Consider the following 27,583-nt stretch of genomic DNA (forward strand, 5'->3'; position numbering starts at 1 on the left):
CTGAGGGGTTCAAGGGAGGCCATGCCCAGGAAAGTGGGCGGGACACCCAAGCGTGCCCAGGCCTTGTTCACGGACAACTCTAGACCTGTAGGCAAGGGGAACTGGCAGGCTTAGAGCAGCTTGCCTACCCCTCCGGCTGGCAGCTTCCTGAGGGCAGACGTCCTATTTGCATGAAGGTGGCTCCAAAGTCCCTGCCTGGCCCTCTCCCATCCTCGACCCTCCCTGCCAGCTGGTCCCATGGGCACTCGTCATACCCAGGTCTGTCCCTCGTCATGGGGTCTTGGCCACTGGGTCAGGGCTGCCTCTCTGCTTGTCTAGTCCTTCCGTTTGGAGGGCAGGAACATTCACTGTTGTTGCCCCAGAGCCTGGCCCAGTGCCTGACACACAGCGGGGGCCTGACAGCACACTGTGCACGTATCAAATGAGGCACAGATGAAGTCGCCCTGTGTTTGCGGTTGTGAATGAGGTCTCCTGGGAGGAGGATGCAGGGAGGGCAGTGGAGATCTGGCCACGGTGATCCACGTCTAGGTTCAACTGTTTCGGGTCACTTTTGAGGGAGGGGCTCTGGGACAGCTGCGCACATCTTGCACCACACACGTCCGTCTCCCATCCTGTCTCTACCTCTCCTTTCTGTTACTTTCTTGGATGCTCCTGTCTCCTTTCTCTGTCCGGAGAGCCCCCGAGACCAGCTCTGGCTGGGAAGTGAGTGGGCTGGCAGAGGAGGAGGTGTGGCAGGAAATCCAGGGGGCATATGGGGTGACTCGGGATGCTGGGAGGGGCTTCTGTGGCCACTGGGGGGGCCTCATGCAGAGATGGGAATCTTCTGAGGCCTAGGGAGCCCATTAGTCTCGGGGGCTCCCCTTTCCTTGAGGCCTCTGCTGAGCAGCCAGAGCTGGGAGCACCTGTGCAGAAGCAGGGGGCCCAGTGGAAGGACCAGTGCCAGCCATGCCAGGCCCAGGAGGATCCAGATGGCTGCCAGGCTCCGGTACACAGAGATGTAATGCTTGCTGGGGTCCGTGCCTGGCAGGGAAGGGGGACATGATAAATGCCAGAGGTCTGAGGGCACAGCCACCCGCCACGTTCCATAGGGGCTCCCACCAGCCTCCCCATAACAAGGATCAACAGTGGAGGTCCCTGGGGGAAAGGGTGCTGGGTCCTAGACCAGCGATTTCTGAGGATGTTGTGAGAATTCACAGCAACCTCACAAAGTATTTGTCTCCCCTGAATAACCAGGGGCTCTCTGGTCCTCAGTAGTTACCCACTGCGGACATCTCCCCATCCCCCGAATCCCAGTGGCCCCCACCCTGAGATCTGTGACTGCCTCTTTCTCACCGACGACATAGTCCCCGAAGCCGATGGTGCTGAGGGTGATGAAGGCGAAGTAGAAGCCCTCGCAGAAGCTCCAGCCCTCCACGTGGCTGAAGACCATGGGCGGGAAGATGAGAACGAGCAGCGTCCCCAGGGCCAGGAACAAGGCCAGGCCCAGGGTCTGCAGTAGCTGGAAGGGCAGGAGTCTGTCTCTGAGTCCACTTGGAAGGCCCAGGATTGTAAAGTGGGGGGGGCGGGGTTCTGGGGCAAATCAGGAAGTGGGCTGGGCCATAGCCAGCTCCCTGCCCTGTCCTGCCCTGCAGACCTCTGGGATGGGGGTTGTATCTCTGTGTGTGTTATCTTGCCCAGGCCAGGGAAAGATTCGGTCAGAGGGATTGTGTTGGTGGGTCAAGTTGGAGACTCCTTCAGGTGCGGGGTCCACATGTACAGGCCCCCAGGGAACTCAGATCTGGGACGGAGGACGGTCATTGAACTGTCCCAGATTCCTCTGCACCCCTGCTTTCTTAGCGTGCCTAGCTTTGCAAGGGGCCAGATGTCAGGTGGGCACTGGTGGTGCTCAGGGTGGCGTGGAGTTTGCTTTTGGAGTTCTGTGCCACCCAGTTAGATCCCCCTTCAAAGAAGACCTTGCCAAGCCACTGGCAGGTGGCCTCCAGCCGGCAGCTCCCTCAGGGTGTATTTCAGCCTGGCCCAAGGGCACACTTTCCCAGTGCCTGACTGAGGCCAGGGCAGAGTCCTGGCCATGTCAGCGCCCACTGCGGGACAGCTGGGGCGGCCGGCACATGCCGAGCTCCTCGAGGGGTGGACCAAGGCTTTGTCCAGCCTGCAACACAATTTAACTTCTCCTTCTGCCCAGTCCTTTTCTTCCATAGGTGTTGACCCCTAATACCATACTAGCCAAACTCTTGTCTCAGTGTCAGCTTCTGGAGGACTCCACCTGCAACAGACTATCCCAGCGGGGCTGTGGGGAGGGAGGGGCCCTACCTGGGAGCGCCTGGGCTGGTCCTCCCACCTCTCCAGTGTGGTCAGGTGGGCATGCAGCCCTGTGCCCAGGTGGTTGAGGAAGACCACGTTAAGTGGGATGCCCACCAGAGCATAGAAGACACAGAAGACCTGGCCTGCCTCCGTGCTGGGCGCCAGGTTCCCGTATCCTGCAGGGGAAGGAGGGTGTGCAAATATGGGGAAGGAAGAGTTCAGAACTGCCTCCCTGACAGACTCTGGCAGAGATTGGTTTCCCATCACCACTGGGGGTCGGGGCGTGGTGAGGGGAAACCCCTCTGTTCCTGTGAACACCCTTCTCAACCTCTTCTAGAATGATCTCTATTTGTAAGAATCCTGCTTGTCTTTGAAGGCCCATCTCCAAAAACACTGCCTCTAGGAAGCCCTCCTGACTGCCACTCTCTTTCTCCCTACTAGGTGTGATCTCCCACAGTGCTTTGTGTCATTCCTATCTAATATTCTACTTTGCCCTGTGCTCTTGATTTTGGTGTGCTTATCTTATCCTTCTTTATTGGATCAGAAGCTCCTTGAGAGCCAAGCTTGGGTCTGATCCAAGTTCATACTCTCCTACCTCCACTCTATCTGCTTTGAATGTCACCTGAGTTCAAGGAAGGTGTGTGGAACTGGACTTAATTGAATGGATATGGAGACCGGGGTTAGTGGGGTCTGGGGTTTCCTTGTGGGAGGTGGTGTGGGTTTTCTGGCTGAGGGGGTAAAGCAGTTGCTTGACCATGCCCTGTCCCCTTGGGACACTGGGATAGCACCTGCAGCTGGGTGGAAAGCTGCTGTACACGCAGAGGACTCCCTACCCCAAGTCCCTGCTTCTCTCTACCTGAGAGACCTTTGGGCAGGTCCAAAATACGGGAAAATTAATACATCCGGGTTCAGCCCTCAACCAGCAGGGGCAGGAGTTGGTAGATAAATACGCCTGCTTCCTCACCCCTGGCAGGGCTCTCCTTAGCTTCTCAGAGGGTCTCCAGCACTGGTGAACCCAGTCGCCCTAACCAGTCCCCGGCTCATTATTGCAAACTTCGTTGCCTTTTCCTGTCTCACTTTCCCACTTGTCCTGCTTCCCGGAATTGTCTCCTAGATAAACCACATCCTAGTCTCAGCACCTGCTTTTGGGGAACCCAAACTTCAGCAAGGGCATTGGGGGTGCCCTTCCCCACCCTGACCCTTTACCTATGGTGGTGACGACCGTGCCTGCAAAGAAGAAACTGCTGCCGAAGTCCCAGTTGCTGGGGTTGGTGGAGTTGCCTTTGGGGTTCACGCCCTTCACCCAGGCTTCCATGATGACCTGTTGGGGGGGTGGCATGGGGTGGGAGGATGAGGGGAGCTGACGGCACCGGCTGGTGGCCAAGCTCTCTGCAGAGTGCTCCTGTGTTGTCTCACCTGGTGATGTTCTTAGTCACATTCCCATTTCATGGAAGAGGAAACTAAGGCTCAGAGTGGCTGACTTGCCCAAGGTCATTGAAGTCCTAATTCACTGCCTGCCCCACTAGCCAGGGCTGAGTGAGATGGGCTGTCAGTGTGGCTGGTGGAGGGGAAAAGGCCCAAGGAGGCACAGGGTGCTTACGGAGTGGGGTGCAGGTGGGAGATGCCACCTACAGCCAAGAGGGTGAGACCCCATGGGTGGTCAGAACAATGGGAAAATGTCAGGTTGGATGTTCCTGGAACGGCTTACTTGGGAACTTGAGGTTCAGGACCACGGGAAAGCCATGGGGCTGCCCTCCCATGGGGCTGATGATTCCGGACAGAGAACCCGGCGCTCTCTGAGCTTCCAGGTGAGCTGGCAGCCTTGCTCTTTGCTGCCCCCTAGTGAGTCCCAACCCAGGCCTGCCAGAGAAATTCCATCAGAGGCCAGGGCAAAGGTCCTCTGGGTGTGTGTGTGTGTGTGTGTGTGTGTGTGTGTGTTGGTGGTGTATATGTATGGTGTGTTGTATACATGTGGCGTGTGCATGAGTGCTGTATGTTGCACGTGTGTGCATGCTGCTGTTTACAGAACCAGAACCCCACAGGCTCAAGCCTAAGCCCCTCTGTCCCCAGGCCCAGCCCTCTTGGAGGTGGGCAGGACTCCCTCGCCCATCTGCTCCGCCTCCCCCTCCCCTGTGAATTGTCCCAGGGCAGCAGTGCAGCCTCGCCACCTGGTAGAGCCCTAAAGGCAGGAAGGAGGCAGTGGGGGAGGGCAAGCTCCAGCCTCCAGTTCCTGTGGGAACCGTTTCCCCACTGGCTGGGTGAGTGAGCTCTGCCGGGGTGGGATGACCCCTGAGGGCCAGGCCAGTCTGGGTGTCCTGACACAGGCTGTCTGCTTCTCTTCACTTTGGCAGAACTGGCCTCTTCCCATGTGAACTTTGGCCTCCCTCTCTTTCCCATACACCCAGAGAGGCCAGGACTGAACATTCCAGAACACACCCGCTCCCCAGAGACCCTCACACGTGGGAGCAGCACTTGCCCTGGACCCAGCTGTCCCGTACTCCAGCCTGAGGGTCTCCATTCTGCCCAGGAGGGGCTGCGATGTCGGCGAGGGCACTGGGCGTGGGGCGCCCAATGCGGACCGTCCATTCTTCTCTAAGAATCCGCACGTGGTGAGAAAGGCAGATGCGAGTCCCCGGACCTTGGGCAAGGCCTTGTTTCCTCATGGTGTCGGTCTTCAATACTGTTTTTACTACTGTTTATAGCTTTCTTCCTTCTTCACATCTGAACAGTACAGCTGGCCCTCCATATCCATGGGGTCCACACCTGTGAGGTTCACATCCGCGGATACAGCGGGCTGGCTGTCGGGTACTTGAGCGTCCACGGGGCTCCAGGAAGCAATCCCGCGCAGAAACCGAGGGGCAACTGTAATCTGTGTTCTTTGGGAATCTTTTTTTTTTTTCCTTATTTTTGGCCATGCCGTGCGGCTCGCGAGATCTTAGTTCCCCAGTTCCCTGGTCCAGGATGGAACCCACGCTCCCTGAAGTGGAAGTGCATGTCCTAACCACTGGGCCGACAGAGAATTCCCCTCTGGGAATCTTATCCTAGCATTCTTCTGCCTCTCAGCTAGACATACCCTGGCAAGTGAGGGTCTCTCCCAAGGGGGCTGAGGACCTCTGGGGAGACCTGGGGCTTGTTAATCAGTGGCACCTCCCTCGGGGCTGCGGTCCAGCCTGTGTCTCTAATTAGGCCCCAGCTATGAATCCTTCCCCCGCTCTCTGGCTCCTGGGTTTCGCCTCTAACCTGGGGCTGAGTGTGGAGGTGGTTCCAGGGCCTCCAGGGCCTCTGCCTTACCCGCTGGGTCTTGGGAGGCTCCTGAATCCTTCCCAGGCCCGATAGGGGTGCTGTGGTCCCAGCCCTCTGCTGCTGAGGAGCAAGGAAGTGAAGCCAGAGGCCGGAAGCCTCATTTCCTGGGAGAACAGGGCCTGGACAGGCCTCTCACAGCTCTGGAGCGTTCTCTCATCTCCTAGGCCAGCCCACCTCTCGTCTCCTAGGCCAGCTGTTCTCCATCTTGAGGGGGCATCAGTGTGGCCGGAAGGGCTTGTTAACACACAGCCTGTTGCCCCCGCCCCCTAGTTCCTGATTCAGTAGGTCTGCGGTGGGGAGTGATCGGTGGCATTTGTAACCAGTTCCCAGGTGGTCCCGATGCTGCTGGTCCGGGGGCCACACTTTGAGAACTGCTGCTCTAGGCGGTATCCTGCCCCCTGCACTTATGCTAATTTTTGTGTTGAAGAGCAGCCAAGCTTGGGGGCGAATTCTGCCTCTACCACTAACTATGTAGCTTTGGCCAACGTACTCGACCTCTCTGTGCCCCAGTTCCCACCTACAAACTGGAGACAGTGGTAGAGATAGGTACTATAATTATGAGGAAACACACGTAAAACACTGGGCCCCAGGCGATGGATCAGGACTCGTCTGATCCCATCGTGATGGCCCTGCTCCCTGCTGTTTTGGGCACGTCGTAAATACTCAATAAATGCCAGCTATTGTGATGATTCCGAAGCTGGCTAGTTCCTTTGCGGTGGGTGGGAGCAGTCAACCCCCTGGTCTCCAGTGCATTCACCTTCCCCTCACAACACCCTGGTTTTGCCTGGTTTCTGGGAGAGAGGGTGCTGGGGCCCCAGAGTTTGTACAGAGGGGCCCGAGCAGGGGTGACCCGCTCTGCCACCAGAGAGAGGCCCGGGGGGCACCGTAGCTCAGTCACCCCAGTTGCTGCTCATCAAGCCCGGCTCCACGGCAGGCGTGGCGGCTGCTCCTGACCTTTATCTGTGTCTCCAACTCAAGTGTGGTCAGCACAGGGGTGTGAGCTGGGGAGAGGGCAGAGGGTGCAGCAGCCCCGGAGTCAGGGAAGGGGAAGCTGTAGGAGTGTGCGGGGCAGAAATGTGTGCAGCGCTGATGGCACTGACACACAGTTCACATTTATGCAGCAAGTGGCAGCTTAGAAAGCGCTTTTAATCAGCTGTCAAATGTCTGCAGCATATAAGGTTATTCTTCTCTCCTAGAAGAGGACCAGAGAGGTTAAGTGACTTGCCCAATGTCACACAGCAATCCGGTTGTAGACCTAGGGCCAGAATCCGGCACTAGGTCTCATCTGGCTCTCTGCTCCCACCACACCCTGCTTCCAAACAGGGCCTCAGCCATAAGTGATGGCTCTGGACCTGCAACGAGACCCCTCTTCTGCCCACCGGCCCACACCAGCATCTTCCCTTCACCTGCACAAACTGCTCCACGGCCTGCTGGTCCAGGCAGGTGTAGTTCTCCAAGAAGCGCAGCTTCTCAAACTGAAACTGGTCCCTGGACTGAGCCTCCGCCTGTTTCTCCAGCAGCTGGAAGATGGTGGCGCCGAGCAGCAGGTAGCAGACATAGGCCAGCAGCAGGGGCAGCACCTGGCCGCCCCAGCAGCTGCAGAGCCTGGTGCGGGGCATGGCGTGCCCAGGACGCTGCCAGGACCGTGGGACTGGCTGTGGGTTCAGAGGAGGGATGCGCCCAGGGACCTGTGCCCAGCCTCCTGCCTGCCTCGCCCTCCTCGGCACAGGTGTCCAGAGGCTGGGGAGTCTGTTTGAACAGTGCAGCTCAGCTTGGCTGCACTAAGTACCGGGAGTGCAAACAGTCCTGCCACCCCCCGCCCAGCCTTTTTTTTTTTTTTCCCATGGAGAGCAGCAAGTCAGGGGCAGGGACCCCCTCAGAGACCTAATGGTCCTCCTGAGGCCATCGTGTCTCACCTTCTGCCTCCAAGTTGGATGGGCATTTTGGGGCCAAATCAGATGCTCCCCTTCACTCTGCCCAGGGCCCCTTGGCAGCCCCCGGCTTCTTACCCATGATAGCTTCAAGCCCCCAAGCTTAGGTGCTGGGAAGAAATCAGAATGAGTGTGAATAAACCTTGTACTCAGTTGCCTTGGCTACGAAATGGAGCTAGAAGGATGGACCCGCCTACTGGGGGAACCTGGGGATGAGGGACCTGGGTAACAAATTGGGGCAAAGCAAACATACAAGTGATGGTCTGGATCAGGAACTGTCTGAGGGTTGATGCTCCTGATCAATTGGAGGCACTTGCTTTAGAGCTTTTGCTGAAAATTTTCCTTGCTTGAAATCTTCAGCAGGTTAGCTTGGGAGGCTATGTTGGTGAGATATACATGGGAATAAAAAGAAGCTAAAAGTACCTCCTGGCCCTGGGGTGTTAATGGTGGTTCGTTCTGGGGGGTGGAATCGAGGGTGTTTTCCTCTTTCTGTTCTTCGCTTGTGTGTGTGTATTTGCAACAGCTTTTCTGAGATGTAATTCACATACTACAATTCACACAGATAAAGTATACAATTGAATAGTTTTTCTGTTCAGGTATATTCAGAGTCCTGCAACCATCTCCACAATCAATTTTGGAACATTTTTATCACCTCAAAGAGAAACCTTGTACCCTTTACCTGTCACCTCTATTTGCCCATCCTGCCCCCTTGACCTCTGGCAACCTTTAACTTGCTGTCTCTGGATTTCCCTAGTCCGGACATTTCATATAAATTCAATCATACAATACGTGGCCTTTTGTGTCTGGCTTCTTCAGTTAGCATAATGTTTTTAGAGTTCATCCATAGTGTAGCAAGTGTCAGTACTTCATTCTTTATGGCTGAATAATATTTCATTGCACGGATGTACCAACATTTCACATATCCACTTATAAGTTGATAGATATTTGGCTCCTATGAATAATACTGCTATGAATGTTCGTGTACAAGTTTTTTTTTTTTCTTTTTTTTTTTTTTGTGGGGCTGTATGTTTTCATTTTTCCCCTGTATGTATTTAGGAGTGGAATTGCTGGGTGCCGTGGTCACTCTACGTTTAACTTTTTGAGGAACCACCAGACTGTTTTCCAAACTGGCTATACCATTTTATATCCCCACCAGCAGCGTGTGAGGGTTGTCAATTCTCTGCTTGTGTTTTCCGGTGTTTCCTGTAATGAGCTGCGCCAGCAGACACCGTGAGTTGCCAGCCTGATAGCCTTTCCCTCCTTCCCGGCTAATAGAATCCCACGTTTGTACATGTCAGCCCCAGGCAATGGAGCATGACTGATGTCACCCATCATGATAATTCTACTCCTCGCTGTCTCAGGAACAGCCCTGAGAGGGGGCTTTGTGTACGGGTAGTGGAGTAAGTGAAGATGCATAGGGGTGTGGGGCGAGTGAAGCCAAACAAGGCACCATAGTCCTGGCCTCCTCCTGGTTCCTGGGGAGCCCTGGCTGGTGAAGCACACCCAGTTGGTTCCCTGGAGGCAGGAAGGCTGCGCTTTCATATTCCCGGCCCAGGCAGTCATTCAGGCGTCCCTGGCTCTGCACCTACAGGCAAAACAGCTCCAGGAGCCGGTGGATCGTCCACTGAGGAGCCCCAGGTGCTGCCAGGCCATTGGAAGCAAACTCACGTTAAAGCAGAGGAGAGGGGCCCAGAAATGGGGAGGGGGCCAGGGGATTGACCGCCCCTCGCAGCCACTTTCCAAGCTCCCTTGCAGCTGGGGCCACCTGTGACCCAGTTCTGGCCAATTAGATGTGGGCAGAGGCAGCTGCGGAGGTGCGGGGCAAAGGTGTTCCATCCAGACCAAGGGTTTGGCTGCAGCCGGCCCCACCTTCCGCCCATCTGCCCTGAATGCACAGATGACGGCACCTGCTCAGCCACCTCGTGTCCTTGAGGGAAGGTCAAGAGCATCGCAAAGACGCTCAGCTGATTTCCTGCACACGCCTACCTCAAGATGTAAAAAAGTATTTTTTTAAAAAAAATGTTTTAGGGCTTCCCTGGTGGTGCAGTGGTTGAGAATCTGCCTGCCGATGCAGGGGACATGTGTTCGAGCCCTGGTCTGGGAGGATCCCACATGCCGCGGAGCGACTAAGCCCGTGAGCCACAACTACTGAGCCTGCGCGTCTGGAGCCTGTGCTCCGCAACAAGAGAGGCCGTGATAGTGAGAGGCCCGCGCACCGCGATAAAGAGTGGTCCCCGCTTGCCACAACTAGAGAAAGTCCTCGCACAGAAACGAAGACCCAACACAGCCATAAATAAATAAATAAATAAATAAAATTAAAAAAAAAAAATGTTTTATTTACTTATTTGTGCTGGATCTTAGTTGTGGCAGGCGGGCTCCTTAGTTGCGGCATACAAACTCTTAGTTGCAGTGTGTGGGTTCTAGCGTCCTGACCAGGGATCAAACCCAGGCCCCCCTGCGTTGGGAGTGCAGAGTCTTAACCACTGCACAACCAGGGAAGTCCCTTGAGATTTAAGAAAGTTTGACATATAAGTCCTATTTGTTTAAGCCAGTGTTACTTCCCAATGGTTACATAAGTTTTCTTTCCTTTTAATTGTTCAAGGCTTATTTGAGTAGGAAGGAATAGGAACACACTCTGGTTATCTCAAGTAATAGAAATAATTCGTGGTAGGAAGCCGGGAGCAGCCAGGGTTCTGGAAGAACCGGGCCATGACCTCACTCCTAACTCTCCCCCATTAACGTGCGCTGCCCACCCCCTCGGGGTGCCCCCTCCCCTCATCCTGTCCCAGCGGTGACTCCCTCCCTCTGCTGAGTTCCGCTCCAGGCTGACCCCAGCATCCGGTCAGCACCAGCTCCCGTTGCCCCCTGCTTCTTTCTTTTGGTATTGCTTGGCTCAAATCCTCTCAAAGGCTGGGGGTCCAAGAGCACCTTTTCATGTGAGCCACTTCACAGCTGTCTGGCCGTCCTTGGGTCATGCACGACCCTCAGCTGATGGGCCCCAGCCAGGGGTGGCAGCATCACACGTACAGGTGTCACTTGGAAGGGACGGTGCAGAGGCAGACAACACGGGCGTTACGTCCAGGGCGAGCAACCATGGTTTGTGTAATGAGAGACGGGGGGCGGGCGGGGAGGGAGAGAAGTCTCATAGGAAACGAAAGCAAGCGGGAGGATGTTACTATTTTCAAGTGTATGAATGATCAAGGGAATGGTAGTGAGGACACAGGGGTCCTCATCTGCTCTAAGGCCAAAGCACAACACACACACAGTGGGTGGAGGGGCAAGCGGCGACGTGGAGGCTGCATGTTAGGAACATCCCGACGCCGTAAGTGTGTGGAAGGCAGGCCCAGGTGTCCCTGCAGCACCTCATCCTCCTGCGGTTTAGGTGGGGCCCTGTCTGGGGGTTGCGGGCACCTTCTCTGCAGTTCTGCTGGTTCTGGGTCCCTGAGGCCACCTAGGGGGTCTAGAACCATCTTCTGGAAGGCCCTCGTTGCACCCAGAGCTTTCCCAGACAGCACCACACTGGGAAGCGGGCTTGTCTTGGGGCAGAAGAAAGCGTCTGGAGTCACAAATCTCCCCCTTGGCTGTTTCCTCCTCGTGTTTTGGAGAGACTGGGAGAGAGCGCTGGCCGTCATCTTGTCACTGCAGACTCGCTACGTCCTGGCTCTAAGCTAGGGTTGTACTTACACCTGCCAGGCCGTGTGACAATCAGGTCCCATTTTATTGCCCTGGAGAAGCTCCACATGTGAAGAGCTCTCTCTTTACCATTTGGAAAGCTAGCGGCTGCTGTCTGGGGGACTTGGGCAGGTCTTAGCAACCTCTTTATTTATTTATTTATTATTTGTTTATTTTTAAACATCTTTATTGGAGTATAATTGCTTTACAATGTTGTGTTAGTTTCTGCTGTATAACAAAGTGAATTGGCTATACGTATACATATATATCCCCATATCCCCTCCCTCTTGCGTCTCCCTCCCACCCTCCCTATCCCACCCCTCTAGGTGGTCACAAAGCACCGAGCTGATCTCCTTGTGCTATGCGGCTGCTTCCCACTAGCTATCTATTTTACATTTGGTAGTGTATGTATGTCCATGCCACTCTCTCACTTCATCCCAGCTTACCCTTCCCCCTCCCCGTGTCCTCACGTCTATTCTCTACGTCTTAGCAACCTCTTTAGCCCGAGTATCCTCGCTGGGTCTGGACATGGTCTGCAGGTAGTGGTGGCTGTTCTCAGGTGGAAGGAAAGGAAGGGAGAGAGGGGCGAGCGCAGCGGGGGAGGGCCGTCTGCGACAGGTAGGGGAGGGGGGCTGGCACAGCCGGCCTGGAGCCCTCCCTCCCTCAGGGCCTGGGCAGGAAGGGGTGCCAGGGTCACTGTGGGCCAAGCCCTCCACTCCTTTGTGGACCCCCTGTCGAGGGCGTCCTCCCACCTGTCCCCTGCTGCTGCCGCTTCCCTGCCGGCAGGACATTACCTGACTGGAGTTTAAGACAGTCTTTCCCAGGAGCTCTTCTGGCATAAGTGGGCCACAGAGCTAAAGAACGGAGCCGTAACGGTGGACTTGGTGGGAGGTCAGCTCGAGAGGTCCTCAGAGCCCTCCGCGCCCCAGAGGGAGCCCCCGCCCCTCCCTCCCTTCACTCGTTCAGTACACGCTAGTCGCTGCCCTCTGTGTGCTGGCACCTGCTTTGGCTACTCCCCTGCCTGGCTGTGGCCTGGCTTGGGCAGGTTTAGGAGGGAACCCGCAGGCCTGCAGGGACCTCTGCTGCCCGTCAGACATTGACACCTCCCCACGTGGGCACCACTCCGTCCGTGAGCAATGGACGGCCGCAGGGCATGATTTATAATCCCTTTCAGGGAATTATTGCTGCTAATGGGCTGAGCCAATTTGTGCTTCCCAAGCGGGGAGGGCAAAATCAATTAATGGAGAGTCTAACATGGCCAGGCCTGATGGCAGAGTGTGGCCTGACATCCGGCAGTGATAAGGGAGATTGGAGGAAAAAGAGGAAAAACACCCCCCCACCAAGATCAATTTCACGTACAGTGGGCAGAGGACGCAGAGCAAACAGAGCAGCTGGACGCGGGCCTCTTTCCATCTGAACGAGCCTGGAGATGAGGGGCAGGCCGGCCCGCCCACCCGCCGTCCAACATCGGTATTCTCTCGAGGAGCCACTTAATAGGCACGTATCCGCACAAGTGAAAAAGGCACGTTCTGGACCGGAACTAAGGGGAGGGGCTAAGGCCCACCCGGCCCAGGGACGTCCCCTGCGGGGGAAAGGGCAGGCGGAGACAAGGAGCTCTGGTTTCAGACCCTGCTCGTGGCACGTGGGGCCAGAGTGACAAGCTCTGTGTGTGGTTGTCTGGGCTCCTGGCGGTGTCCCCGCAGTGAAGGGTGTGGGAGAGCCTCCTGTGTGGAGGCAGGGGGTGCAGATGTGTGTGGGGCTTTGTCGGCCCTCCTGGGCAGAGAGTAAGATGTCAGGGGAGGTCCAGCCCGACGGGGTGACCAACAGAGGGAGGGGAAAGCGGAGGGGAGATTCGAGGGAAAGGCTCAAGACAAACAAACAATCAAACAAACATACCAGTTATTGGTCTTGTTCAGAAATTTCCATTGTTTATTGGAGTAGCAGGATTCCTTTCTCACGAGAAATCTTTCCCTGAGCCCCAATGTGTAGCGCAGTGGAGAGCGGGGCTCTGGCTGAAGTTGGGGGCGGCTCCCATTGTCACCAGCCCAGAGAGCTGGATGCAAGAGCCCCCCACCCGTGATTCTGAAATAGATGTCCTTGCCTAAGCTGGACTGTCCTCGGAGCAGACTCTGAGGCCGAATGTGGGTGTGACTAGTTCATCTGGGAAGTGATCCCAGGAAATGATCGCAAGAAAGAGGGCAAGAGAGACAGGGAGGAAGGCGGCCAACACAGTGTGTGTGACGGAGCAGGTGACTCCTGTGGGCACCGGGGGCTCCACCTTGCTGGGCTCTCGGGGACACCGTGCAGGGCTCACTTGAGAGTTGTCCCCAGGGCGGAAGGAGGCTGGGGTGTTTACCCACCAGCTCCTGTCCCTGTCAGCTGAGGATTGCTCCAGGGCAGGTTACCTCCTGCACTGCCGGCTTGCCCCGCACACAGGCCGTCAGAAGGCTCACCTCACCTGTTTCTCTTCTCTTGGGGATCAATGTCCTGTACTGCCTTTGCTCCCATGTCTGAAAACCGTTGTTTTACAGTTTTGTCTAGTCTTCAGTTGCTTAAAGAAGGAGGCTAACTCAGGTCCCTGTTGCTCTATCATGGCCATAAGTGGCAGTCCCACTTTTTCACGTACAGCGTGCTCTCAAGTGCCTTTCGATAGGCAGCACGGAGGGACGGAATGAACTCTGAGAAATTCCGGGTCTAGTCAGGGACTGTCTCTGGGTTTCAATTTCTGTAGCTGTTGCTACAATTAATGCTTCATAACTAACCACCCCAAGTCTCAGTGGCTAATGACAACCAGCCATTTATTTTCAGGAGGATGAGTCTTTGGGTCAGCCAGGGCGCAGCTGACCTGGGCTGGGCTTGACGGGGAAACTCTGCTCCAGGCTCCGGCGCTGCAGGGCTTGGCTCCAGGCTGCAGGCCGGGGTCAGGTTTGCTCACTGCATGTTCTGGGATGTAGGCTCAGGAGGCAGCACCTGCCCAGGGTATGATCTTCCCAAGCAGATCACTGGCGTGCAAGAGACAGGCCCAACCATGCAAGCACGTTTCACGCCTCTGCTTGTATCATATCTGCCAATATCCCACTGACCAAAGCAAGTCACAGGGCCAAGCCCAAATTTAAGGGGTAGGTAGGGAAGTGTACTCTGCTCCCATGAGGCCACGGCAAAGCTTTGGATGTACAATTCTATTACAGGGGGTGAAGAATTAAGGCTAGTTATTCAATCTACCACAGTTTCTCTATCTGCTTTCTAAAACTCCCCCTTTTCAAGATCCGAGAAAGTCACATTCCACACCTCCCTCTTCCTAACGCTTCCTGCCAAGGGACTGGCGGAGCCAGTTCAGTTCTAGTAGGAACTGGGCTGGGTCACTGGCCAGGCCGCTTTCTGGAAGACATTTTGGAAAGCTCCACATTTCGGCCTGGAGTGAACTCAGATACTCTGGACCTCTTCATGGCTCCACTGAGCCTGGGTGCATTGCTGGAGAGTCTTTTCAGAACATTTCATCCATTTCTCCCATTTGCAGGGGCCAAAGAGCTTTGGGGAAGATGCCCCGTGGTGGAGCAGGTGTCCACGTCAGAGGCCAGCTTCCCTTGGGAGGGACTTTGGGAGCTGTGTTCCTCTCTTCTTCATTTCCTCTCCTGCCTTAGTGATTGTTCTGGGAGGTGGATCTGCACCCTGCATGGGGCCACACCACATGTCCCTGTCAATAAGGCCTTTGGATCCAGGAGATAACTTCTTGGCAGGGGAGCTACAGTCTACACACTATAAGTAGCTCCAGAGGGCCGGGGCACTAAGGTGTGCCAGGTACACTGAGGCTGTTTCTGACGGACTCTGGCCCACTCCACGCCATCCTCAGGGCTCTCGAGAGACAGAGAGTGTGCGCGTATTTATGTGTGTGCCCTGTGGACTCCTGGGGAGGTTTTTAGAATCAGGCTGTAAGGGCTGTTTGGCCTCCCCCGGTTCTATGGACTTTCCTGAGGACTTACCACGTGCCATAGAACTGCGAGGGCCACAGTGCCCAGTGGGCCTCAGTCACAGAGCCCGAGGGAGGCCGTGGGGGCCTGAGAAGCAGGAGAGCTGGTTCTGACTCTGACACTCATGAACTGAGTACCAGCTCGTGCAGGGGACACAGTGATGAGCAGGACAGACAGGTCCTTGTTGTCATGGAGCTTTTAGTCTTGGAGGTGGTGGTGGGGTTTGCAGGCCATTAAAAAATAAGCAACTAGGGAATTCCCTGGCCGTCCAGTGGTTAGGACTCCTCATTTTTGCTGCCATGGGCCCAGGTTCAATCCCTGGTCGGGGAACTAAGATCCCACAAGTCACGCGGCACGGCCACAAAAGGAAAAAAAAAAAAAAGCAAATAAAGAAAGATGTCAGGTAGTGATGATGAAAATATAACAGAGTGATGGTCACTCTAGTTGGGGTGATCAGGGAAAGCCCCCCGAGGAGAGGACATTTGCCACTAACTGGCTATATATCAACAAACTGGTCCTCCCGTTCGCTTTAGTTTTCTAATGATAAAAATGAGGGTGCGGGAGGAGCTCTTTGGGCCTGCCTAGCTTTGAAATGTCATGACCTAGCTTCTCCTGCATGATCCTTTTACCCAGACCTGAAAAGGGGTGGGGGAAGCCGATTATGCGGTGTTCTCTCTCTGTTCTCTCTCCGGGGCGGCGAGGGCCTGCACTTAGGGGACAGAGATAATGGGAGCAGTGGACAAGCGCTTTTATTCAGTTGGCTTCATCTCCAGGTGCCATCCCCCTCCCCCCTCCACTCCCCTCCCCCGCTGCAGCTGGCTTGGACCCTTGCTGCCAGGACCCTGAGGCAGGCGGCAGTTCCCCTAGGGGCTCCGGGGTGGGCGTGGGGCGGCCCACCCGCCGGGCCGCTGGATCTGTGTCTGGACTGCTGAGAGGGCTGCTGAGACGAGACCCCAGACGTTCCCCCCGTGGGAGCGGGGAGAATCAGCCCAAATCCTGCAGAGCCCTAAGAGGCGGGGTGAGGGCGAGGCCCAGGGCACCCACACTGCCCCTCTCAGCTCTCTGCAGAGCTCCCGGAGCCGTCCGCTGCTCTCTGGGTGCTGCCATGTCCTTAGACCTTGCAGCGGGGCAGCGGGGGTGGCTCCTTGGAGATACAGCTGATTCAGGCACCGCCTACGGGTCGTCCAGGCCATGGCGGAGGGTCCGGCCTGGGAGATCAGGACTGGCCATCAAGATGCCCTGGATTCCACTGCCTTGTCTTTGGCTCTGACCTGCTGTGTGGCCTGCCCCAGCCATTCCTGGGCTTCTCAACCAGGGGCTGGGGCAGGGAAGCGGGTGGGTAAGTAGCTAAAAATAACCCATTATTATTTCCCCCTCATTCTACCAGTGTGAGCTTCCCCTGCCACTACACTAGGATGGTACTATTTCACAGTCTCAAAGTTTCTGATCGTCTGCATGAAACACCACCACAAGAGTGAGCTAAAGCCCTCATCCCGCCCCAGCACCCTGGCATTGCCTGGCTGCCAGCAGCTCTGGCACCCACAGCAAGGATGGCACCGTAAGCCTGGCCCCAGCCTCACTGGCAGCCTCCAAGATATCATCCTTAAAGAAGCAGCCCCTCCACCAGAATCAAAGTCACCAGTTGCCCCCAGCAGCCCACAGATCACTGCTGAAGACAGGGCCTTCATCTGTACTCCGTTCTTGCTGCCACAATGCACGGTGGACGCTTATTGGAAACCTGAAAGGAGACAAGTGTTCTTGGTTAGGCTGTGCATGGAGCACGGACCCCTCCTGGATGGAAGGGCAAGGGGAGGAGGCTGCAGGTCACCACTCTGGGTGTCGGGCAAGGCACCTCTCAGGGCCTAACTTCCCGGGGGCTGCATTTACCCCCCTTTGCAAAGGTTTCATCTCTCTGACTCAGGACCCACCCTCGTTCTCCTATCCCATGATTTTCACTGACCCTCCTACTTAACTCTCGCAGAGATTCTCTCCTTGCTTTTTGCCCCAGATGTTCATTATATTCCATGATGGTTCCTCCTGACCACGTGGCTCCATCCTGTAGCCTCCCATAGCTGGATATGGAGAAGGGTTCTCTGGACTAAGAAGCAGGACCCCTGAGTTCTAGCCAGGATGGTCCCCAACCCGTGGTGTGACTTTGGGCAAAACGTGTTTGTTCTCTGGGCCTCACTTCCTCATTTCCAAATCGCTGGAGCAGACAAGGTACCTGGAAAAAGCAAGGTAGCCAGCACAGCTCCTTGCTTCGCAAAGAGTGGTCCACGGACCAGCAGCACTGGTATCTCCAGGAGCTTGTTAAGAAATGCAGAATCTTGGGCCCCACCCAGACTCACCGAACCAGAAAAGTGTGAGAGCTAGTGTGAGTGACGTGCAGTTAATTTGCTTAAAGTTTGGCTATCATAATAAGAGCGAAAGGGAATTTCTCAAGATTCTCAGGTAAAGAACAGAGTGTTTAAAAAAAATTGCAGCAGGCAGAGAGATTGAGGGGTGAGGCAGCACGGGCAGCTGGGTGTGGTCGTGGGGACCTGGCAGTGGGAGAGTGTGGGCGTGGTCCGCTTGCTGTTGCTGGGGGAGAATCGGTAATTCTCTGCGACACATCGACACATCGAATGTGGGAGATAATGGGGAGGAAGAGATTGAAAACAATTCAAGGCTGTGAGCCCTTGGTCCTTCAGACCTAGTTCTGTGTGCAAGACCCCAGGCAGGCCTCACTGTTTAATTAAATGGAGATGGTCCTTATTTTTAAGACGTTCCTAGCTGTCCTGATTGAATCTCAGGACAGGAAGGGAGAATGTCAGACACACCAGAGCATGGGAAGGTAATGTGCTCTAGTCACCCTGGACCCATGGTTCCCAGCTCTGCTACAGATTGGAAACCCGTGGGGAGCCCTTTGGAATCCTCCTACCCAGGCCGTTCCCAGGACGGGTTAAATCAGAATCTCTGGGGTGGGCCCGGGCGATTCTGAGGGACAGCCAGGCCGAAACCCATTGCTTTCATCTCTCTATTCCAAGGACTGGCGAGGGCAGGTACCGGGGACCACGAGGAATGTGGCTGCTGAGCAAGTCACGGGTCTGATGCTTCCTGTGCCCCACTGACAAGCAGCCAGGGCCAGGACTAGTGGGAAGGAGTCTGAGCCAGCTCCCACCCCAGGGCTGTCACTTGCCCCCCAGACACTTGCCTGCGGTGATGACTGGGGGTAGGGCTGGGGCCGAGAAGAAACGGCGCAGGGCTGGGCTCAGAGTGCGCAAGACGCCAAGACACAGCTCCTCACATAGACGGACCTCAACCCACGACAGATGTGCCATTTCCAGTTCACTCTTTACTTTATGAACCTTATTTAAGTGATGGAGCTCTCAGTCTATATTGGGATTTTGTGACTGTAGATTCCCAGAGTGGAGGGTACTGCTGCACCATTTACCAGACAATCACTGGTCTGTGTGGGACCAGTTCTCACCACAGAGGCCAACTTCCCCGATGATGGCTCCCTGGCGCTCAGCAGTTTACAGGGGACTTTCATGGACATTGTCTCAGGAGAGGCTGACCACCCAGGCAAAGGTGGAATCTGAACTTGACAGATGTGACAGGGAGGCTGGAGGAGGTGACCTGCCCAAGGTCTCCCATGGCGGAGACAGCCCTTGTGTTTGGGTCTCTTCCCTCCCAGATCTGTGTTCTTTCCACTTCCCTGGGCGGGCTCCTGACTGAAGGAGAGAGCCGGGGGCTTTTCAGAACAGAGGTGGTGGGGCTGGGAGCTCAGGGGGCTTTGAGCCTCTTCCTGGCACCAGCTGGAGAAGAGGGCGTCGTGGTCACGGCGGTCACACCAAGGTTCCCGTCCAGACAGAAATACTTCCAAACTCAGGGATTAAGGAAGATTAAAAAAAAACAATAAAAGGCACTCTAGAAAGGGGTTAATCTCTTAAAGCCATCCTTGGCAGTTAGAAACAGCAGATTTGACACCATGGATGACTAACGCCCCTTACGGGGGAGATACACCTGTCCACGTGCGCCCCGGGCAGGGATTTAAACGCTCCACAGCTTTTCCACGAATCCTAAATCAGGTAGATTCATCCTGGCCCTTGGTGAAGTCTAAGAGCTGGACAAGCTGGGCGAGGCTTGCGTTAAATCACTCCTTCTGGGCTCCTGCTCCCAGGCTGACGGTCACAAATTCCCCATAATGAGCACTTCTGAAGGAGCCCAGGCAGACAGCGCCGCTAAATTAAGAGCAGAGGGGCCCAGGCCAGGGGAGAGGGAGTGTTTGCTTTGGCTGGGGAAGTGCCTGGGCCCCGGCCTGTGTGTTTGCCTGCCAGGGAGGCCTGATAAGTGAGCTGCGTAGAAAGCGCTGCGCGGTGGGACCTGGGCCATCTGTGCATCGGGAGAGGCTGCACCTGCTGCTTCTCAGCCCCGACCTGGCCGGAGAGGGACCCTTTGTCACCCTGTTTTCAGCTTCCCTGTGGCCCCATGGTCACTAAGAACCTGGGATTTTTTTCCTTCCCTTGAGAATAAAAATTGAACCCTCGAACTTCTGTTTGTTTTGATGAATTACTTCCAGGCTGCTGTTTGTTTGGAGAACAAAGCTCCCCAGCTGCAGGGAGGGTGGAGGCCAAGAGAAAACACCGGCCAGCAGGGTGGCTTTCCAGACAGCACGGTCCAGTGGAGAGAGCACGGGAGGCCAGGGTCCTCCTGGCTCTGCCATTTGTGAGCAGTTTCCTCTCCTGTCAAAAGGGGGGATCACACTCTTGGCTCTGGGTACCTTACAGGAGTGTTGAGGGAATAATATATGCGAAAAAAACGTATAAGTGGTAACCTGCCATATGCATCGTAATAAAAGCACCCCAATCTTCGGCCCAGCTTTCTGCACCCGCTGGGCCTGGTGTCAGCAGGAAGACGCCATCCTGACATAGACCTTGGGTGTCTGCCTCTTCTCTTCTGAGAAGGTTGGATGATCACATCTCTATTACGTGTACAAAAGCTAAGTAAACATAACGTTGAAGTATTGCTTATTTGTAGACTTCTTGACGGGACAAATAACGGTTGATTTTTATGAATCTGTTCACTGTGGGGTGTGTCCCCCAACCCCAAAAGCCAACACTCCCTCCACTTATGTCCTGGACATCATCCCCTCCAATTCCTCAAAGAACTTTCTCTCCTGCAGTTTTGGTCCTCTTTCCCAAATCATAAATTCCCTTCCCCCCACACCCAGCACTGGGCCATTCCTTTCAGTATATAAACGAGTCTTCATGACCCTCACATGTCCCGTTCAGGCGGCGGGTAAGTCCAGGCCACCCTCCCCCTGGACCTTCCTGGGAAGGTACTTCCCCGAGAACTGCGGGCTCCTGGTCCTCCACAGCCTACACTACACACAGCAGCCAGAGCGAGCTTTCGAAAGCCCTGATCAGATCACATCACGCTATGGTTTAAATTCTTCACAGAGCTCCCACCACTCCTGGAATGCAAGCCAAGGCCCTTACCCTCACCTACAAGGTCCACGTGATCTGGCCTTGCTCCCTGGCTCGGCTCCCCCAGCCTGTAACCAAGCCAAGCTCCTTCCCCTCCAGGGCTGGTCACGTTCTGCTCTTCCCAGACTGAATGGAAGGTTCACTTCCAGAACCGTATGGCTACGCCATCCTCACTATTCAGCCATCAGTTTCAAGTTCTCCCCCAACCCAGTCTCCCCGGGGATCTCTACACATTACATATTTCAGCTACTTTAAAGCACTTATTGGCACCTCGGATGACCTTATGTCTTTGTTGATGTGGTCATTGTCTGTCTCCTTCCTTCCAGAATGTCAAGGGCTTGAGTCTGTCTTGTTCACTGATATGGCCCCAGCACTGTTACAGGGCCTGACATACAGATGGTGCCTAATAAATGCAGTGTTCATTCACTGATTGGCTGTTCAGTATTGTTCTGTGTCTGATACACATCATTAGAGTATTTGGGGGAGAGATGGAGCCTTGGAGAGCACTGAATCTGAATTCAATTTTCTTTTTTAGACAAGGAACCTGAGGATGAGAGAAGGCAAGGTATGTGGTCAAGGCGTCACGGCAGGTTGGTGGCAGAGCCGGCGGGTCCCAGGTCTCAGAAAAGACTTGACAATGGTGCTGATGCTGCTGATGCTAGTGGTGAAGACAGAACAGTCAGCAGGCTGGCATCCCAGCGAGGGGGAGGACGGTATGACAAAGGCCACCCTTTCCTTGGGGTGCTCTGTCCATATGCAAACCTCCTACTATCTAAACTGCAGGGAGTTGGCGGTGAAGCTGCGTGTAGGCCTCTCGGGGCAGGTGTCGGACATCATAGGGTCCAGGTCGGCTGTCTCACCCATCAGGGTGCCTTGCTGCCAGGTGAAAGCAATGCCAAGCCTGACTAGTAGCCTTTGGATTACAGTGCTGGGCTGAGGCTAAGACTAAAAGCAGGGCTGGGGTAGGGGGCCCCGGATGGAGTCTAGTCCCTGTGGGTCTCCAGGGAGAAGGAAGGAGAAGAGAAGGCCTGTCCACGGTGGCTGGGTAGGTGCCAAGACGAAGGGGAGAGGTCAGTGATGGAGGCCAGGAAGGGCCTTCTCTTTCTCTTCCTGTTTCTGACACACCACATATTTCTTCTGTAACTGTTACCATGTCCTCAGGCCTGGGCTTTCAAGTGGTGTTTACATCTCCAACTCGCTGGCAAGGACCACGCTCCAAATGGAGAGTGAAATTTTGAGCCAGGGGTTAAACAAGGTACCAAACCATCACTCAGCCCTTCCTGTTTGGAGAGGGCTGGGCAGAGGGGAGTGGGCTCTGGGGACAGGCAACAAGAGGAGCCGAAGATCTGGAGGAGGGAGAGCAGCTTTGCCAAGCAGGGCAGGGGCACCTGGGCCAGCCACCCCCTTGGCCTGTCTCGGTGTGTCCGATGCTGCCTTCTGGGGCTTTCTCCAGGAGGAGGCCAAGGCAGGCACACGTGAAGTGACTGCAAGGCCAGGCCCGAGGCTTTGGGAACATTCGGGAAGCTTCCAGCTTCCTCGGCTCATTGTTGCTCTAGCCTCCCCACCTTCACCGCCCCTTGACCATGGCCCTGGAGGAGCCGCCAGGGAAGGTGCACTGACCTGTCCTCTGCAGGATGCTCTGTCTGGCCTTGATGAACGCCAGGATGTCGGAGTCTGTCCGGCTGTCCCCCGTGAGCGGGACCGACGACACTGGCCTCTCTGGGATCCTGGGGACAAGCACAGGTCACACTTTACTACGCCTTATGTTTGGCCCCAGCGCTCACCTTTCCATAGTGCTTGCCCGCGCTCACTGACTGGATCTCACCCAGGGGCTGCGGGCTCCTGCCTCCTCGCCCCCCTCCTTCTCTGCAGCCCCCACAGCAATCCTTCTGCACCCAGACGAGGCACGTGTCCCCCAGTCCTTTGGCTCAAACCCTTAGTGGCTTCTCATCACTCTTGGAATGAAATTCAAACTCCGTCTCTGTGTGATGTAGGCCCATTCACTGTGCTCCGGCCATCCTGCTACTCTGTTACACCAAGTTTCTTCTGGCCTCAGGCCCTTTGCCTTGCTGTCTCCTCTTCCTCTGGGCTGCTCTCCCCTCAGACTCTTACACAGCTGCACACGCTTTCTCTCAGCACCTTCTCCATCCCCTCACCCCACCTTCCTCTCCCTGCACCCACACCCCCCCACCCCTAACTTACCCAAACCAAGCCCATTCTACCCGGGGCCAGATTCCTTCAGCACCCAACTTAGATGTCGTATCCTCTAGGACGTGTCCCCACTGCATCCCCGTCCCCTACCATGGCTTAGCTAGTTGCTCCTGAGACAGAGATAAGTCTTCTCCCTTCTCTCCTTAAAAACAGAACCATAATATTTAGCCCAGGAAGTTGCCACATTAAAAAACTGCATTTCCCAGCCTTCTTTGCAGCTATGTGTGGTCAGGTGACCAGGTTCTGGCCAATGAGATTTGTAAGAAGTGAAATCCCCTTAAAAAGGGAGGGATGCATGTCACCTTCTCCCTCCTCTTTTTCCATCCACCTCCTATACATAAAATCCCCCTTGAGAAAATTCAAAGCAAGGTACTCTCCTGGCTCTGCCAAGCGTCCATCCTCACACCTGTCACTCCACACAGCAGGTGACAGTATCCACTCTCTTAGAAGGCAGCAAGGATTATAAATAACAAAGGGTTGTTCGTTATCACATGTAATTTTTGGCGTTCCAGCTGCAAGTCAGCTAGAAGTGCTAAAGCAGAGTTGCGGCAGGGAGCCTGGGACAGCTCTGGAACTGTGTGTTCTGTCCAGGGTTGGGAGGGATGGTGGGTGGAATTCACCCTTGGACGGCCTGCCTGCCACGGGAAGAAGGGCATGCAGGTATTCTAGTCAGAGGGCATGGAGACACGTGCTGGGGAGAGGCCTCGTCGGCTTTGTTCATCCTGGAGTGAATGGCTCACAAGCCTGAGGCCAGGCTTCTCAACTCCATGCCCTTCCCTGCCTGGGGACTCTGCACAGGGCTGGTGGGCCACGTGGAACTGCCCCTGGGCTGGCTCCTTTTCCTTGAATAGCTCCAGGTACATCATTTACAAGGATACATGAAGCAGCTCTGCCTGCATGGGGCCCCAGCGACCCTGGGGAAAATTCCTTGGCTCTGGGAGTTGGCATCTGTGAGAGATCCCAGGGAATTCCTGGGGTACCAGGGCGGAGGCCTGCCCTGGGCTCTGTCTGTGAGGCCACCCCACAAGGGGCTCCTTGGGTTGTGAGGGAAGCAGATTGGCGATTTCAGCCTGCTGCACCCACGGCAGCAGCTGTCACAGGTGTCAGAGAGGGAAGACCACAGACCTGTCCTCCAGTGGGGTGCTGGGGCTGCTCTGCTCCTGGCTGTGCAGGAGGGGGCCAGGTGAGGGCAGGATTTTCCTGGCATACACATCACTGCAAGAGACAAGTCGATGAAAGAAAAAGGTATGGGAGGAGGTTTACAGAAGAGAAATTTAGAGTTTATATCTAGGAGCTGTATGGACTGAAAGTTTGTCTCCCCAAAGTTCATATGTTGACATCGAATCCCCAGTGTGATGGTATCTGGAGGTGGGACCTTGGGAAGGTAATTAGTTTGGATGAGGTCATGAGGGTGGAGCCCCCATTATAGGATCGATGGCCTTATAAGAAGAGGAGGAGAGATCAGAGCCATCTCTCTACCAGGTGAGGGCACAGAGAGGAGGCAGCTGTTTGCAAACTAGGGAGAGGGTTCTTACCAGAAGCGGATCCTGTGGACCTTGATCTGGGACTTTCCAGTCTCCAGAACTGTGAGAAATAAATAAGTCCCTGTTGTTTAAGCTGCTTAGTCTATGGCATTCTGCTACGGCAGCCCAAGCTGACTATGGCAGAAGCCAAGAATCCTCTGTTGTGGATGATGATTAGTCAGTTCAAGCTGCTATACCAGAATACCATAGACTGGGTGGCTTAAACAACAGGAATTTATTTCTCTCTGGAGGCTGGAAGTCTGAGATCAGGGTGTCAGCATGGTCAAGACTGCTGACTTCTCTTTGTGTTCTCACATGGTAGAAAGAGAGTGAGCTAGGTCTCTGGCCTCTTCTCATCAGGGCACTAATCCCATTCATGAGGGCCCCACCCTCATGACCTAAAGGCCCACCTCCAAAGACTATCACTTTGGAGGTTAGACTTCAACATATGAATTTTTGGAGGACACATTCAGTTTATAACATTCTGCCCCTGCCCCTCCCCCCATTCAAGTCCTTCTCATGTAAAATACATTCATTCCATTCCACCAGCCCCCGACTTATGCCAGCATCAACTCTAAAGTCCAAAATCTCATCCATTGAAATATCATCTAAATCAGATATGGGTGACACTCAAGGTATGCTTCATCCTAAGGCAAAAATGCCTTGCCAGCTGTGGACCTGTAAAACCAGACAAGTTATGTGCTTCCAAAATGCAATGATGGGACAAGCATAGGATAGACATTTCCATTCCAAAAGGGAGAAACAGGAAAGAAGGAGGGAGTGACAGGTCCCAAGCAAGTCCAAAACCTAGCAATGCAAACTCCATGAGATCCTAGGGCTTGAGAACAATCCTCTTTGGCTTGACGCTCTACCCTCCGGACCCACTGGGGTGAAGATCCTGTCTTCTGGACCCATGGGTGGAGTTGCTGCTGGGCTCTGCTGGGCAGGGGTCGTGCCCTCATAGTTCTGCTGATCGGCCCCACCCCCACAGCTTTGGGCAGAGGCTGTCTGGATTGTTGAAAGCAAGGCTATGGTCCCCCCTTTTGAAATGGAGGAGGCAGCTGTGATGATCTCTGAATTGCCTTTGGGGTCATTCTTCCCTTGTCTTGAAGGATAGTGCCCATTCACAACAGAATAGCTCTATGGTCCTGTCCTGTGAGGTCCAAGAAGTCCACCAGCCTTCCTTTCTTCCTCCCATCTCCTTCTGCTTCAGTTCAGTCTGGCAGTTTTCCTGCTGGGGAGGCTGATGAAGTCTGGGATTCATACCCACACTAATCTCCTAGCGTTCTCTTCTGAAGATGTTTTCTCATTTTTTGCTGTATGGATAGGCTGACAATTTTCCAAATCTTTAAGTTCTAGTTCCTTTTTGCTTAATAATTCCATCTTCAAATCTTTCCTCTCTTCTTGTATTTTGCTATAAGCAGTCAGGAGGAGCCAAGCCTCTCCCTCAACACTTTGCTTAGAAATCTCCTCAGCTAAATGTCCAATTTTATCTCTTGCAAGTTCTTCTTTCCACAAAACGCTAGAACATGAACACAATTCAGCCAAGTTCTTTGCCACTTTATAACAAGATCACCTTTTCTTCACTGTCCAATAACATGTTCCTCATTTCTGTCTGAGACCTCACCAGAATGGCCTTTACCATCTATATTTCTACCAACATTCTCTACGTGATTATTTCCGTATTCTCTAAGAAGATAGCAGATTTCTCTACAGCTCTCCTCTTTCCTTTCTGAGCCCTCACCAGAACTGCTTTTAAAAGTCCATTCATGACAACCTCAGCATCTTCTAGCACGTGCTTCAAAACTCTGACAGCCTCTACCCATTACCTGGTTCCAAAACTGCTTCTACATTTTTAAGTATCTGTTATAGTAACACCCCGCTTCTGGTACTAATTTCTGACTGAGTCTCTTTGGGCTGCTATAACAAAATACTGTAGGCTGAGTGGCTTATAAACAATGGAAATTCAGTTCTGGAGGCTGCAAGTCTGAGATCAGGGCGCTAGCATGGTTGTGTTCTGGTGAGAGCCTTCTTCTGGGTTGCAGACTGCCGACTTCTTGCTGTGTTCTCACATGGTAGGGTGAGCTAGGACTCTGGCCTCTTTTTATAAGGTCACTATTTCCATTCTCAAGGGCCCCACCCTCATGACCAAATTATGTCCCAAAGGCCCCATCTCTTAATACCCTCACATTGGGGATTAGAGTTCAACATATGAATTTGGGGGACACATTCAGTCTATAACAGATGGTTTATACACTAACTTTCATTGTTAGAGCATTGCATGTACCAGCCGTGGTTGTGGAACAAAAACAACAATGATCACAACTGTCATTTATAGACACTATCTGCACACCAGGTCCTGGGAGGGTGCTCTGCAAACATCACACCATTTAATCCTCTCAATAGCCTCACCATCCCTGTTATATAGATGAGAAAGCTGAGGCTTAGAGAGGTTAAAGAAATTCTAAAAGTTGCCCAGTGGTTAGTGGCAGTATCTGGATCTAATCACAGCTCTGTGAGGCTTCAGAACTTGTGCTTTATTAACCGGACTCAGCTCTGGCATTCTGAGGAAACACATGCTGGAGACACATGGCTTATTCCTGGCCACATGGACTGACCCTGGGTGGCCCTGGCTGACCGGCTCTGTGCTCCCTGAGTGAGGAGTTAGACCCAACAGCTCAATGCAGATGCAGTTTTGCCCATTTAACTGATGTGCGCTCCTTGCCTTGGATTCTCAGTTGGGAAACAATGGAACCCAACAGCACCCCTTGGGAGGTGGAGAGGCAAGCTATTCTGGGATGTCAGTGACATGACGGGATCCCCTCCCTTGCTTTGCAATGTCCTGCCTAGACACAATATCGGAGCAGAAAGAGGCCTCCGAAGTCACCTGGCCAGAACCCTCATTTCACAGATGGGGACTCTGGGGGTGACTGACAGGCAGGGTTAGAGACAGGTGCTCTGGCTTTGCTCAGCACGCGTCAGCAGCCCCAGGCTCTCCACAGGCCCAATAACCTACTGTCCCAGCCGTGGGCACTGCTTCCTCTCCAGCTCCTGTCTTCTGCCCTCTCCTGTCTCAGCCAGGGCAGGGCATCTTACCCTGGGCCTGCCTCCACCGGCTCAGGACTGTGGGTCCTACAAATGGGAAAGGAAATCAGAGCCTGGGATTTTTTTTTTTTTTCCCCCTCAGATGTCTATTTCCCAGCATC

The 27,583-nt window shown here is 54.4% G+C and overlaps 2 protein-coding genes across 3 annotated transcripts in view; both read right to left on the reverse strand.

The window, feature by feature from the left end:
* Window positions 1-9: 9 nt before the first annotated feature.
* KCNK16 (potassium two pore domain channel subfamily K member 16) lies at window positions 10-9,522 on the reverse strand. Its single transcript, XM_082347907.1, has 5 exons — window positions 7,011-9,522; window positions 3,508-3,622; window positions 2,311-2,477; window positions 1,333-1,498; window positions 10-1,020 (listed from the first exon to the last, which is right to left on the reverse strand). The coding sequence occupies exons 1-5, from the start codon at window positions 7,221-7,223 to the stop codon at window positions 803-805; spliced, it is 879 nt and encodes a 292-aa protein (XP_082204033.1). The 5' UTR covers window positions 7,224-9,522; the 3' UTR covers window positions 10-802.
* Window positions 9,523-12,096: 2,574 nt separating this feature from the next.
* KIF6 (kinesin family member 6) overlaps window positions 12,097-27,583 on the reverse strand; it is a 403,702-nt gene continuing 388,215 nt past the window's right edge. For both annotated transcript variants that reach the window (XM_082347818.1, XM_082347819.1), the window contains 3 exons: window positions 23,980-24,069; window positions 22,264-22,370; window positions 12,097-16,913 (listed from right to left, as the gene is read on the reverse strand). In XM_082347818.1, coding sequence (XP_082203944.1) covers window positions 16,903-16,913; window positions 22,264-22,370; window positions 23,980-24,069 — 208 coding nt within the window. In that variant the 3' untranslated portion in view covers window positions 12,097-16,902. The remainder of the gene's footprint in view (window positions 16,914-22,263; window positions 22,371-23,979; window positions 24,070-27,583) is intronic.

Source organism: Balaenoptera borealis (genome assembly GCF_965194805.1).
Source record: "Balaenoptera borealis genome assembly, chromosome: 12".
Lineage (NCBI taxonomy): Eukaryota > Metazoa > Chordata > Mammalia > Artiodactyla > Balaenopteridae > Balaenoptera > Balaenoptera borealis.

Excerpts from the sequence above, each read along its gene's own strand:
- KCNK16 (XM_082347907.1), bottom strand. The coding sequence starts at position 7,223 with ATGCCCCGCACCAGGCTCTGCAGCTGCTGGGGCGGCCAGGTGCTGCCC. Across the intron at positions 2,478-3,507 it reads CACGGTCGTCACCACCATAG|GATACGGGAACCTGGCGCCC; the intron begins GTAAAGGGTCAG and ends CTTCCCCTGCAG. Across the intron at positions 1,021-1,332 it reads CTTCGGGGACTATGTCGTCG|GCACGGACCCCAGCAAGCAT; the intron begins GTGAGAAAGAGG and ends CTTCCCTGCCAG.